The sequence below is a fragment of the Parasteatoda tepidariorum genome, chromosome 11, assembly GCF_982258835.1.
Source record: "Parasteatoda tepidariorum strain Cologne lab strain chromosome 11, Ptep-v5.0, whole genome shotgun sequence".
Taxonomy (NCBI): domain Eukaryota; kingdom Metazoa; phylum Arthropoda; class Arachnida; order Araneae; family Theridiidae; genus Parasteatoda; species Parasteatoda tepidariorum.
The window spans coordinates 79,392,330-79,408,183 of NC_141765.1; the positions used below are offsets into that span (position 1 = coordinate 79,392,330).

Consider the following 15,854-nt stretch of genomic DNA (forward strand, 5'->3'; position numbering starts at 1 on the left):
CTATAATACCTGCTGATAAAGTAAAGTAAGTGACGCAGCGCTTGCGTTCGGCCCGCATTAAGGGTTGTCTCATTTTCAAGCGCGAAATGTTTCTCCTCTTACTCCCGCGCTGAAATGAACTCTGCGTCCGAGGAGGTGGAGCCAACCGCCAACACCTGGTGAACGAACTATACTCCCTATCAGGTGATTGTTTCGTTGAAAGCTATCAATTGTATTTTGAATGCATCCGGATACTATTGTCAATTTTGTGGTTGATCACTTTTTTGTCGATCTTAGTGCTGAGATTTATTCTCAGCTTTAAAGAAGTTTGACCAAATTTGGTCATTCATAAGGATTGATGATCTTTCTAATTTGTCATAATTTTTACACTGACTTGGAGGTAACTCCTGAAAATCCTGAGCAAAACTGTTTGGTGTTTATTTTTATAAACTGTTTCATTTTTTTTATGAAATCTGAGCATAATTTGGGGTTGTTGGTTAAAGTTTTGACCATGTTGGAAATTTTTTTTTATTCTGTTACGGAAAATTTGATTACGGAATTTTGTTACGGAAAATTTTTTACGGAATTTTGATGAACTAAATTGCTAATAAATGGCCGTCTTGATAGAGTAAATTTTGTTGACAATACCACTTAAGATTTTTGAGAATTTTTTGTTTATTTTCATTTTGAAGTAAGAAAGAAGGAATAGAAGGTTTCTGTCGAAAATCCAAAAACTATTAATGAAATAATATGTTTGATATTTTAACACAACTTTCCTCAGACAATACAAGAAATTGTATCAAATCGTAAAAAGAAAAAATTTATAATTATGAATATTTAAAATTAAAACTCTAAATCCACAATAAGAGCATAATTTCAATCAAAATTATCTTATTAAAGCAGAAATAAATTATATCAAAACAAAAATGCTTCATACTTATTTTAAAAATATGATAATAAAATAATCTGCATACACTATTTAATCCTTTGCTAATTTAGTATTTATTTTTAAATCAAACAAAAACGATATTATTTCAATTAGAGGACTTTTCCGAATTGATTATTAATTCCCATTAATTCCGACAGTGAAAAATTTTTTTTCACTTCATCAAAATTGATTGGGTGGGGAAAAATTATAACTGAGAGCAAAAAAAAATTTTTGAAGCATACATTATACACTGGTTACATTCGATAAAACTGTAATGTAGCTTTTCACAAATCTCTCACCAAATGTAGTTCCATTCACTGAACTGAAAAAAAGAAAGGAAATTCACTTTTCTATTTTGGTCAGATTGAAAACTTCTCTTTTAAACTTACGGTATTTTCACTCTTGAACAAGTCTGGCCAAACCACATTTAGGTAAAATGTTTTTGGCCATTTAAAGTTAAGTCCAAATAAATTGATTTAATTATAAAACTTTCTCCAGAAATGGGCAAATGTAACAAATTAGCAAATTTTTTTTCTGAATTAACCTCTCTAAGTATTGATTTTTAATGTTTATCTAGGTAGTAAAAATAACTAAAATAATGAAAAATGTAGAACATGTAATGTAAAATTTCTCTAGCTAAAAACAGTTCAATTTCTTACTTAAATCCCGAACAAGCTTCAATCTTAAGGTTTTATCTTTTAACATTTAGTATTGTTTTAATAAGATTAAAGATTAAGGTTAATCTTTAATCTTATTTAAACAATACTAAATTTTTTTTACACTATGATTTAGCTAGAATAATAATTAGGAGCAACTATTTATTTCGTTATTTAAAATTTCAGCAAGAGAAATTTAAAAACTAAAATAATTTCTCCTAGCAGCCCACAGAGTTTATGCATAAAACTGAATAACATTGTCTTAAACGTGTAAGCTAATAATATTAAGTTAATGATTATGTTTTGCTCAAATTTTAATGCGCTAAAGATGCATTATGTTTTTTTACTATTTTATTAAACAAAATGTTACATGATTTGTTTCAACGCATTCTTTAAAAAATTAAATCACGCTAACTGAATTAAAAGTACAAAACAAAAATGGCTACATATAAAAAAATGAAGATACAAAAAAAATAAAAAGAGAATTCTCTTCAAGGAAGCAATCTTCTTTCTCTCAGATGAAAAACAATGACTGCTAGAAGCAAAGTCGTAGATGAAATGATGAAACTTGCAGCATTGCATGATATGCCTAAAAATACAAGAAATTTTAATTAACAAAGAACAAAATTGAATAAGTTATACCAAAGGTTTGTCAGATTAGTTATTTTTAAATTACAACAATTTCATTTGTTTTAAAGTAGTTTTCATCACATATTTTCCTCATACATTACAGAATTAATATTTTGTATTATTTACGAAGGGCGAAATCTTTGATTTGAAAATTTTCTTAATAACATTTGAAAAATATTAGAAAAGATTCTAAGTAAAAGAAAAATATTCTACCCCAGGTAAAAATATTTTATTTTAATAATTTTCATCTAAATTTTAAAAAAAACGACGCCAAATTCATCATATTTTTAAGAACATTAATATTTTTTTAAAAAAACATTTAAAGTTTCAGCAAGGTATGATATATATATTTTTTTTAAATTTAAAAGTTTGCTTCGATTTTAAGTATCAAATCGTAGCTCTTTAGCTTCGAATATCTACACCTTTCATTATAAGCATCCTTACCTCTAAATGACTGTTTAAATTCATAAAACTTTCAAAAACCAAACTACAAGGTGCATATGAAATACTTATGCGTCATTAATTAAATGACTTAAAAATGTCAACAAAAATTTATATGTGGGTAAAAGAAAACTGTATTAATCGATAAAGTTATGCTTACCTTCATGGCTAAATTCAAAAGCTATGTCTTTCGGTGTTCTGCAATAGATGCCTAAAAAATCAATTTTTTAAATTTGTACTATGCATACACTAAGCAATTTGAATAGTCACATTTCTCATTTGAAAACAGGTAATGAAAGTGTTATTATATTGTTAGTGTTTAGACAAGAAGTTTTTGGTGACATTTATATAATTTACGCAATTTAAGTCTGACGTCTATATTCGCGACAACTTTTAAGCAATAAAAAGGCTGTTTGCAATCTTAGTCATTAACGCTTTTCATCATTAAATTTAGCTACATTTTAAAATTAAAAATAATTCATGTTGTACATATTTAATTCGAAGGGATAAAGGGTATGTATGAATATTCGCTACTTTCATTAAATCTGATTCACAGGAAATGACACTCTTTTTAATTTTCAAATGAATGAGGAGTAAATTAATACTTAAGAATCTATGCTACAATCGTTATCTGTAGCATGCGTTATACTATAAATAACAAAACCACAAAAATATCCAACAAAAATGCAGTAATATGATTCTGAAAAGTACTATACTAAAACTGATGTAGGCGGGGAAAAAATAGAATTCGCCACAAGAATAAAAAGCTTTTCTTAAGAACGTAACTTAAATTCTGCGCCAATAAGCAGATTGCATAAAATAAGAGTAATGACAAATATTATCGTCTGCTGCAAGATATTGGAATAAAAATTAGAATATTTAAATTCGTGAAAATAATTATCGTATATTAATGAGTGAGCTATCAAACTACGCTAAAAGTTGTCAAATATACAATCATATTTACTTTTCTTTAATGAATAAAAAAGAAGGAAACATAAATTGGGCAAATAAATGAAAGAGAAATTAGAAGGTTATATCAAGAAATGTTCGGAAGCAACATATGACTTTAAGTGAAATTAGTTAATTTTTTTTTATTTCCAATTAAGCTCATTTTTTTAGCATTTTAAATCTGGGCTATGGTATTCGAGGATCTTTCTTGATTTGGTTCAGTCTCCGCACTCCCCCCAGGGGGTTCACCTTCTTTGCGTAAACACTGGGAGTCACATTGCATGTTCTCTATTTCAGGCTAACAGCCGGCAACTCTGGGTTGCCGTGAGGGGAATACATCTGGCAAGCCTTACAGACCAACATTTCCCAAACGTCGGTACACGGTTTGCACTGTGGTTGCAAATAGCTGACGAAGTGTGCTTCGTCTTCTTTTGACAATTACTGTAAAATATCGGTCTTCATTCGGCGTTGTAACTCAAGGACGACCTGTACTGTCTACTGACATTTCCATCATCTTTGCAATTCCTCGGATATTTTTATCTGTGTACGCCACCATTCCAGGTGGCCGATAATTCTACCGATGCGTCCTAGCTATTCGGTTATGGCACTGAGTTGCTCACAGAACGCTTGCAAACAATTTTACTGTTTTGTCACCATTCCTTACATAACCCTCTCTTACGCCATCGTGACATGCTATCATCGTCTGGAGGCTTCCAGTAATTTGCATATCATTCTTGTATGATAAATCTACTTTTGTAAAATTTTACTTATGAGTTCAATTTATTTCCGTATGAATCTGATTTATCCTTAATTTACGAATATGAGTATAAACTCTTTCTAATTACTACTATAATTATCAATAGAGTCTGTAGTTATTTGTTGCCTCTTTAACATGATTATCAACAATATCATTATTCTGTAATGGTGGACATTACGTTTAATAGTGTAAACAATGCTCAAAAGTTAAGCTTGCTGCTGCTATAGGACTAATTTTGAGGTAACTAAAAAATAGATAAAACCCATTAAACGAGCACATTAAAATTTTTCAATGTTATTTATCATTTGGATAAAATTGGAAAAAAAATTATTACTCATTTACAATCAAAACAATTACTAGCTATCAAAGCAAATATGTTTTAGCTAAAATGACATGCATGAAATAATTTTGAAAGCATAAATGTATGTAAATAGTTTTTAAAACATAAGTGAAAAAAATTAATTATTTTAATACATGAAACTCATTAAGCAAACACAATTTAATTCAAAATTTTTCAATCTTTATTATTTAGTTAAAATTCAAAAAAATAATTTGTACGCATTTTCAATCAAAACTGTTATTAGCAATCAAACCAAACATTATTTTAACTAAAATAACATTTATGAAATATTTTTGAAAACATAAATGTATGTAAATAGTTTCTAAAAACATAAGTGAAAAAAAATGTTTTCTTACTTTGACAGAGGCTACTTCCTGCTTTAACGCCTTCAATTGAAAAATAGAATGGTTCACAATTATGCTCATTACGCTCTGTTTCAAAAGAAAGAAATAATATTAGTTATTAGATATTCTTTTATAACATATAGAAGAATGGGATTAATTTCTATCCCAGAGCAGAATGAGATTAGTTTGTGTCCCAGGATTAGTTTATTCAGGCTTCATTCTTTCCAAATTGAATTTAATGTTAGAATAAAGAGATTTATTGCACGGGGTAGTGGGTTCAAGACATCTGTGACGTCATTCACGGAAGTGTTCAGGTAATCAGATTTATATTAAGAGAAAACTATAGCTCAAATCTTTTCTGAACAAAGCAAAATATTTTTACTTTGACTAAATTATTGGCTCTTTATTCTAAGTGGAGAAGTTATAATTTCTTAATTGGAATAACTCAATGTTATTTACAGTTCCTGGCAAATTATTAGAAGCACTGTAAAATTCTATGTAAAACCTTAATTATCAGATGATACGATACAGCTTTATTGTTTTTACGAGGCTGAAACCGGTTTGCACTTGGTTACGTTCGTGTATCAGTTGGTTAATATTGTATGCAATAAGTTAAAAATAAATACAAATAGAAAGTACATAAATAATCTCCCGAATGAAAACCTATTACATTCATGCTTGACTATAAAAGTATTGCATATAAACTCGTGCAAAACATGTCATTATTAAAAAACTGCAATGCGTCTAATAATTTGATCTAATCATAACAATATAATAATATAATACCTTATATAATAAATATTCTATATTTATACAATATATCATCGAATTTATCCAATTGTCGAATTTATATCGCGTAATTTAACCAATTGATACACAAGCGTAAACAAGTGCAAACCGGTTTCAGTAGCGTAAAAACAATCAAGTTGTACAGTATCTCCTGATAATTAAGATTTTGCATAGAATCTTATAGTGCGTCTAAATAATGTAACCAGGAACTGTATCACTCAATAAAATAAATATGCAGGGTCAGCTGATGTTGTTATGAAACAAATTCATAATAGAAAATGATTTTATTAGAAAAGATGGATTTTTTCATGCATAAGAAAATTAAAAATGATGCATTTGAATGAAGAAACGATAACGAGACTAGGAAAAACATATCGTTTAAAATACGCTCAAAAGAAATTTTTAGAAACACACGAAAAACATTTAGATTCCAAGTGGAAATAATGTAAAAATGCTAGCAACTATAAACAAAATTTTTTACAGAGTAGATTTAAGCGTCAATGAAATCCAAAATTAATTAAAAAGAAAAGCTTTTGTTTTGCTGATGCCAGAGGGCAAACTAAGATTCACAGAAATAAATTTTAAATAGCAATGTGTTAAATATATTTTTAAGAAACTGGATGATAATGCTATTACTAAACCCATTTACTACCATATGCAATAAGTTATTAAATTTCGTACCTTAATTATATATAGGCACTTAAATACCGTAAACTCTCGATATCTCGAACTTCGATATTTCGAAAACTTTGTTATGTCAAAAAAATACTTTTTCCCTTAGTACTACATATCCACCTAATATTAATTCCAATGTCAAAGAATCAAAGCCTTGTTAGGTCAAATAATTTTCTGTGAAAAGTAAGAAATGAATTTTTTTCGGAAAAATCACCGCATACCACAACTCAACATTACTGAGTTCCAAGAAAAAATTCTGCCCACACATTAAAACGTTACATGAAATACTCCTAGAACATGGAAAGTGATGACAGCTTTGTTATGTCAAGAAAATACTTTTTCCCTTAGTACTAGATATCCACCTAATAATAATTCCAATGTCAAAGAGTCAAAACCTTGTTAAATCAAATAATTTTCTGTGAAAAGTAAGAAAGGAATTTTTTTCGGAAAAATCACCGCGTACCACCACTCAACATTACTGAGTTCCAAGAAAAAATTCTACCCACATATTAAAACGTTTCATGAAATAAATACTCCTAGAACATGGAAAGTGATGATAGCTTTGTTATGTCAAAAAAATACTTTTTCCCTTAGTATTACATATCCACCTAATATTAGTTCCAATGTCAAAGAATCAAAACCTTGTTATGTCAAATAATTTTCTGTGAAAAGTAAGAAATGAATTTTTTTCGGAAAAATCACAGCGTACCACCACTTAACATTACTGAGTTCCTAAAAAACTCTGCCCACATATTAAAACGTTACATGAAATACTCCTATAACATGGATAGTGCTATTTTTCGAATAGAAAAATTGATGATAGAGTTTTTTTTTATTAGGTTGTTTAAAAATTCTGAAACCAAAAAGATCTCGTTTATGGCAACAACAAATCAAAAACCGAAATTCCGTTTCATTCAGTCAAGCTCTTTGATGGAAGTTTAAATTAAAAACACCAAAAAGCAACACAAAATAAAAAGTTGAAATCTGTTGCGGAGCTTTTTTAACAACCTAATAATGAACTCTATTAATGTAAGCTTATTGCAAACGAATTCTTTTAAATATAATGCATAAGTATTTTTATGTTGCTTTTAGAAATATAATTATCATTGAAGAATTTAGACTTATTGTCAACTACTATGCAATTATCTTTATTTGTACTCATTCTGACGACTCAACGTTTTAGAATACTATTTAAGAATTTTTTTCTTTTACTTGATAGAACATATTTAGTTCTGAACTTGTTATTTCAGTATGTTTTTAGCGTCCATTCAACTTTGAGATATCGAGAGTATCTGAATTTGAGAACGAAATAAACGAAGTATTTACTAATTCGTTGCTATTTTAAAAAAGAAATTACTTACTATAACAAGGGTTCGACGTCCAGAATTCAACTTCCTCACCTAAGAACACCATACATAGATTCAAGTATTCATTTTATATATAAAATCAAATTTCATGAAGACATATTCCAGGAAAGTTATGCATATGTAATGAATTTTATACACACACACACACACAGATATATATATATATATATATATATATATATATATATATATATATATATATATATATATATATATATATATATATATATATATATATATATATATATATATATATATATATATATATATATATATATATATATATATATATATATATATATATATATATATATATATATATATATATATATATATATATATATATACAGAAGAGAGAGAGAGAGAATATTTATTGTGCTATACATATATATTATATATATATAGTACAATAAATAAGTACAAAAAGGATAAAAAGAAAAAATGGGAAAAATGAAGAAAGTTAAGAAAATTAATAAGTTTTACTTACTGCTCAAAAGCTGCAAGTATATAGAACTCATAAAATAAGTTCAAAATATAGAGAAAATATGGAAAAAATTGCAGAATAATGAAAAGAGATAAGAAAATTATTAAAATAAAATAACATAATAACAAAATTTCAATATATAAACCGGAAAAAAAAGATATAATCTCATCATCAGCTCACACGATTATATCCGTAAAAAGGACTGCTTTCTAATATTGTATCAAAAAGACAAAGAAAAATATATCAATACAATAGTGTGAAGAGCATTCAAAAAATTTTTTGAAACAAAATAGAACACATTAAGTGATAAATATCATGTGAAAAATAGAAAATAGAATGTAAAGAAAAAACAACAAAACATAAAACGAAATCTATAAAGCTAGTAGCGAATTCAAATGAACTTACAAGTACGGGAAAATTTTCAAGAATGATTTAAAATATTTTCATAATAAGATTGGCAGATTACAAAATATGAAAACAGAAACACAAATTGAGGTAAAAGATAAAAATAGAGGGATTTTGTTTTATAGGGCGTTCTTACTACAGTACTGAAGTGTGTTTGATTAGTTAGTTATCAAGGTTGATATTTAATTACACAATTTTAATGGTTTTAGAAAATTAACATTTATTTAAGAAAGAAAAGAGAGAAAGAGAAAGAAGGAAACATGAATTGCCCGTATTTAGCCACGGATTTTCACATGGTAAAAATTATATAAATTAGCAAAGAAGTTTTTAGTAAATATATTTATAACAACATACTATTAACTCAATAATTTTATATAAAATTTAATTACTTTATTATACTGGTTAATTTAATGAAGTTTATAATTAATGAGGCTGATATTTAATTATACAATTTTAATGAGTTTAGAAAATTAACATTTATTTAAGAAGAAAAGAATATAAAAGAGAAAGAGAATGTAACATGAATTGCCCATTTTGCACATATTTTTAGCCACATATTTGCCCAAAATTGATGTGCATATGGTAAAATTGATAAAAATTAACAAAGAAGTTTTTATTAAATTTATTTATTATAACATACAATTAGCTGAATGATTTCATGTAGAATTTAATTACTTTAGTTGGGTATCCACTGTTTATATATATATATAAATATACACAGGGTGTTTATAAAATCCCGGACCCATTTTGATGATTTTGATATTTAATAACTCATAAAATAATAAAGATTGATTAAAATTAATAACATAAATGGTTAGATAGACTCAAAAAGTTTCATGACCCTTGTCAATGAACTTCCACGTGTGCCCCCTTCGTCGCACGGAGAATATCAAGTCGATAGTCAATTTCATGCCAGGTAGCGGCAAGTATTATGAGTTATTAAACATCAAAATGGGTGTTTCTGGCATTGTTAATCGCCATAATGTGCGTATATGGGGATCTGAAAATCCCCATGAATACCGTGAGACACAAAGGGATTCCCCAAAGGTTAATGTGTGGCGTGGACTAATGCACGACCGAGTCATTGGGCCTTTCTATTTTACAGAAAAGACGGTCTCATCAGTCGTATGCTTAGACATGTTGGAAAACTTCGTATTTTCACAACTAGAAGAGCTTCAGCCACATGTCTTTTTGCAACAAGATGGTGCACCACCTCATTGGGGTATCATCGATCGTAGTTCTTTGTATGACCATTTTCCAGGAAGATGGATTGGGTGAGGAGGTCCAATTCCTAGGCCACCCAGATCACCTGATATAACGCTGCTGCACTTTTTTCCTTGGGGACAATGTTTACAGGAGGATCGTGTCGAACATTGATGACCTAAAAGCCAGAATTACAACCGCAATAGCCTCTGTGGATGCCGACATGCTTGCCACTACCTGGCGTGAAATTGACTATCGACTTGATGTTCTCCATGCGACGAAGGGGGCACACGTGGAAGTTCATTGACAAGGGTCATGAAACTTTTTGAGTCTATCTAAACATTTACGTTATTAATTTTAATCTATCTTTATTATTTTATGAGTTATTAAACATCAAAATGGGTCCTTGACTTTTTATATATATATATATATATATATATATATATATATATATATATATATATATATATATATATATATATATATATATATATATATATATATATATATATATATATATATATATATATATATATATATATATATATATATATATATATATATATATATATATATATATATATATATATATATATGTAACATAAAAAGCTTAAATTAATCTTTTTATGTATATATATATATACATAACATACTTTTAACATATATATATATACTGCACCCCGGCAAGAAAAGTGACACAAGTCAAAAAACAGCATTTGAGAAAAATCAGCTTATACAATACTATAAAACTTATTCTGAAAATTTTTTATTGACATAACCTCAAAATTGATGTTTTTTAACTTGTGTCACTTTTCTTGCCGTTGTTTGATATATGTATTAAGCATGAAATAAAAATAGTACACAGAGAAAAAAGTATGGTCAAAACTTTCAGACTATGGGAAAGTTTACTCGATTTTCTGACTCTATGGGAACACCAAAAGGCTCATAATTTTTACCGAAACGGTTTGGTAATGATTTTGGTAAAAGTAGGGGAGAGTGGGGTCAATTGTAACAGGGTACGATTGTAACAGAGCAAAAATTTCGAGTGTCGGGTTCTAGATTTGGTTCCAAGGTGGCGCACAAGGTGTATTTAATAAATCTACATGTACACCCCTGCTGGCAACCATTTTTATGTACTTTTGAAAGAGTTACATCACAAAAGATATTTTGACGCTGCGAAAGTACTTTTTTTGGTATTAGAATATTATATTGTAACAAAGTAATTTTGTTTAAACAAATAAAAATTATTAACCGAATATGTAAGTAGACACCTTAATTAACATTTCAAAAAGAAAAAGATTAGTTATGTCAATTAACTAGCATTGTTTTTAACAAATGAAGCTGAAATGGCGTCTTGGGGACAATTGTAACAATAAGTAAAGGGGCGATTGTAACAGCTGAAAATAAATACATAATTTCAATTGCAATTGTTTAGCCCTTTAGGTCCCATTTCTTATGTTTACAAACCATTACTTAACTCTTTAAGAACCACAAATAGTTTCATATATCATTTATATTATGTTGCATGTGCATTATTTTATTTGTCACCTTTCACAGCACAAATTAAAACTTTTAACCCCTTAGGTCTCTGCTCATTATTATTTTTACTCCTAAAATATCACTACTATTTTAATCAATAAAAAAATATATCACAACTATGATAATCTGTATGATTAACTATGTTTTAGTTGAATTTATGAACTGTTACAATTGACCCCGTAAGTGGGGACAATTGTAACAAGTGCACGACTGTCAAAAATTGTTAATAACTAATATAACAACATTTAAAAAAAGGTATTTATTTTTTTTTCTACTAGAGGAGAGTCTACTTTACTCGTCTGTCAATTAATACTAATAATATATTGGATTTTTTGTTAGTCAAAAATAGTTAAGTAAAAAATGTTACAATTGACCCCACTCTCCCCTACTGATAAAATGTGGTTCTATAATATTTGATAAAATTTTAATGCTTTAAAATTTGGAAACTTTATCAGCCTGGCATAAGAACAATTTATTCAATTTATTTTCTTTGCAGTTTTGTTTCTTTCACTAACCGTGCGTGGCAACAAGTAGGATAATTTTGAAAAACAGAATTTCTGGTACCATATAAATGGTTTAAATGCCATATATTTTAGTTTTTATTAGCAAAATTCTTTTTTTACCAGAAATGTTATAACCATACCAGAATGTGTGTAAAAAACATCATTACCTGCATCTCGACATTCTTTGTACTGGGAACCATCCTCAAGAATTCTGAAGTAATTTCTGGAGAAACAAACTTTAATGTGAGCCCCATCCACTGCTTTAAACTAAAACAAAATTATCATTGTTTACATGCTTAATATTTACTTTCAAAAAGCAAAAGTAAAATAGCATACACATTTTTACCTTTCTATAAGCTGTATACACAATGGGGGTGTAACGAGCCCTCATCCCCAGATGTCATCCCTCCTCATCCCAGAAAACTATCCTCAGATGGCGCCGCTGGCGCATCAGAAGTATTAACTTTTTTTTAAAAAAATCTAAAAACAGTTGATGTAATGTAACTAGAGACGCGCCATGCAGCGCTATTACCTAACTCAATACTTTCATCACTTTATAATCATCATTTACCATTTAATGTAAATTCATCTTCATCTATTTGTAATTAAAACCAATAAAGGTTTATGAATAATCAAATTGGCGGTCTAAAGGTAAGTGGAACATTTTCCACTATTCATTTAGAAAACAAGAATTCATATAAGATAGAACATTTTCTGGCGCCCGAACAGGGACCGCCATTAAGAGATTTCTTGTTTATTTTCGATTAGAAATTTAGTTTCATAGAATAGTGACTGTATATGTAGTTCGTTTATATATTGAGATGGAGAAATCCAAACAAAAACGTACTACGATAACCAAAATATTAACCAAAATCGTATTAACTAAAATCTTATTAACCAAAATCGAAAGCATATATCAAGATGAAACGGTGACAATAGATGAATTGGATGAGTTAATGTCTGAATTAATGTTAAAACAAGAACAATGAAAGAAATTGATCTCGAAATTCATCAGGATATTGCGGAAGTAAATGAAATCGATACAGAAATTATAAGGTGTGATGAATATTTGACAAATATTGTACGAAGTAAAAGCAGATTAAAAAGAAAAATAGAAAAACTGTCGATTTCGGTAGTGTCTCCTGAGTTAAATTCGAACATTTCCAAACCGAAGATAAACACTAATATAAGAATAAATGAAAATTCTTCTGTGAAACTGCCTCTTTTAACTATAGAGAAATTTTCTGGCCATCCTTCAGACTGGCAAAGATTTTACGATAAGTTCGAATCTGCCATAGATAAAAACACTGATTTGTCGAATGTTGAAAAGTTTAATTACTTGAAAACATATTTAGCTCAGGATCATCTTCAGATGGGATTAAAGGATTCAGTTTAACAAATAATAATTATGTATCAGCAATTGAAACATTAAAAGAACGCTTTGGCAAGAAAACGTTAATAATTAACTCTCATTTGAATAAATTGTTGAGTTTAACCCCAGTAGAAAAATCAACAAATATTTTTTTATTAAGAAAACTTTTTGATTCTTGTCAAACTGAAATAAGAAATTTAGAATCTTTGGGAATTAATCAGGAAAATTACGGGGCTTTACTCTGTCCTATACTTATTAAATTACTTCCCTCAGATATAGTGTTAGAAATAACTAAAAAATAAAGCAATGATGATGAGTGGAAAGTATCAGAGATCCTAGAAATTTTAAAAACAGAAGTAATTAGCCGAGATAAAGCTAAGGCCTTGAGTTCGTCTATAACACGAGTTTCAGAATGTTCCCCCTTCCCCTCCTCAAAGCGTAGCAGTGGAGCCGAGAATTCGAATAAACAAAATAAGAATCGCATATCAACGGCGTCAGGTTTATTGAATGAATCGTGTAATAAGAAAAATAAATGTATTTCTTGCGGTAACGATAGACATAATTTATGGGATTGTAATGAATTCAAACTGAAATAAATAAATGAGAAATGGGATATTTTAAAGAGGAGCGGCTGTTGCTTTGTTTTCGCTTTGGCCATACGGCTAAAAAATGCAGGAGTTTTGTAAAATGCGATATTTGTTTCAGACGTCATTATACATTTATGTGTCCGGAAAAGAAAATAGATAGTAAAGTGGAAAGTACGGTTTTATCGAATGAAACTTGTAATCCGAAAGTATTAATGCAGAAGTTAGCAATTCGCTTAATAAACGGACAAAAAGAAATAGTTATACGCGGATTGATTGACACGGGGTCCCAAAAGTCGTATCTTTTAAAAGAAACAATAAATAAAATAGGTTACAAAGCAATAGGGCAAGAAAACTTAAATCATAGTCTTTTAGGTGGATTGCAAAGAACTAATCAGCATTATAAATACAGAATTTTTTTGAGCAATTTAAATCGGGATTATTTTTGTAACTTTGAAGTTCATGATCAGGAAAAAATTTGTACAGAAATTCCTAAAATAAGAGGCGGCTCGTGGATAAAAGAAGCGAATAAGATAGGAATTAAATTTTGCGATTATAAAAACATGCAAGCGTCGAATTCAGAAACTAAAGAAATTGATTTACTTATTGTAGCCGACGTTTGCGGTAAACTTTTCACAGGTATTATTAAATCGGTTTCAGAAAATTTAATTGCATTCGAAACGCGATTAGGTTGGACACTTATGGGTAAAACTCGAGATCCTGAAAACAGTAATAGTACCAACACAGTTTTGTCCCTTCATGTGGCTCAGGCTAAAATTTAGTATCTCTGGAAACTAGATACGTTAGGAATATTAGACCCAGGCGAAAAAGAATCAAGAGGAGAAGTTGCAAAAGCTACCGAAGACCATTTTAATCGCAACATTAAGGTACTTGAAGATGGGAGATATGAAGTGAGCCTTCCATGGATCTTAAATCACCCTACATTGCCTACCTATAGAAGTGTTGCTGAAAGAAGATTGAAGAACTGCGTTGAGTCCTTAAAAAAATCAGAAATATTAGAAGATTATGAAGCGGTATTTAAAGAATGGCTGCGAGAGGGGAGGGAATTATCGAAGAGGTTAGCCCAGACGATACAGCCACCAATGAACATTTTTTGCCACACCTAGCAGTGATAAAAGAAAATTCTACTACCAAGATCAGACCCGTTTTTGATGGTTCGACAGAAATAAAAAAATTTCCTTCTATCAATAATTGTCTTGAAAAAGGACCTAATCTTGTGGAGCTCATTCCTTCAGTTATCAACAGATTTAGATTTAATAAGATTGGAGTCATTGCAAATATTTGAAAAGCTTTCTTACAGATTCAACTGGGTGAAGCTGACAGACCTTTCTTAAGATTTATATGGTGTGAAAATGGAGACATTTCGAAGATCATAATTTATCAACATAGAAGAGTGGTGTTTGGCTTGACTTGTAGTCCGTATTTGTTGGGAGCCACTCTACAGTACCATTTGAAGAAAGCGCCAGAATCAATGCTGGAAACTGCAGTTAAATTAGAAGAATCATTTTATGTAGATAATTGCTTAACCAGTGTTGAAGATAGAGAACATTTGCAGAAGTTTATTACTGAATCGCAGTATATATTGAAGAGAGCTCAATTCGATCTAAGAGGGTGGGAGAATAGCATCCTAAATTCACAAGAAGTAGCCATCCCTGAAGACGAAAAAAAAGTACCAGTTTTGGGACTGATTTGGAAGTTAAGTACTGATTCATTGATTTTGGACTTAAAGTAAACATCGCAGACCTCTGAGACTTTAACCAAAAGAAAAATTCTGTCTGAAGTTCACGTATTCGATCCCATCGGTTACACGTGTCCAGTAACATTAAGACCGAAGATCATGCTTCAGGAGTGCTGGAAGCTAAAATGCACTTGGGATGCAGAATTACCAT

General features: G+C 29.3%; 1 protein-coding gene across 4 annotated transcripts in view; it reads right to left on the reverse strand.

The window, feature by feature from the left end:
• Nucleotides 1–636: 636 nt before the first annotated feature.
• LOC107439885 (uncharacterized) overlaps nucleotides 637–15,854 on the reverse strand; it is a 65,554-nt gene continuing 50,336 nt past the window's right edge. For all 4 annotated transcript variants that reach the window (XM_087154987.1, XM_087154985.1, XM_087154986.1 and 1 more), the window contains 5 exons: nucleotides 12,156–12,255; nucleotides 7,849–7,887; nucleotides 5,036–5,110; nucleotides 2,795–2,845; nucleotides 637–2,152 (listed from right to left, as the gene is read on the reverse strand). In XM_087154987.1, the coding sequence (XP_087011113.1) occupies nucleotides 2,055–2,152; nucleotides 2,795–2,845; nucleotides 5,036–5,110; nucleotides 7,849–7,887; nucleotides 12,156–12,255 (363 nt within the window). In that variant the 3' untranslated portion in view covers nucleotides 637–2,054. The remainder of the gene's footprint in view (nucleotides 2,153–2,794; nucleotides 2,846–5,035; nucleotides 5,111–7,848; nucleotides 7,888–12,155; nucleotides 12,256–15,854) is intronic.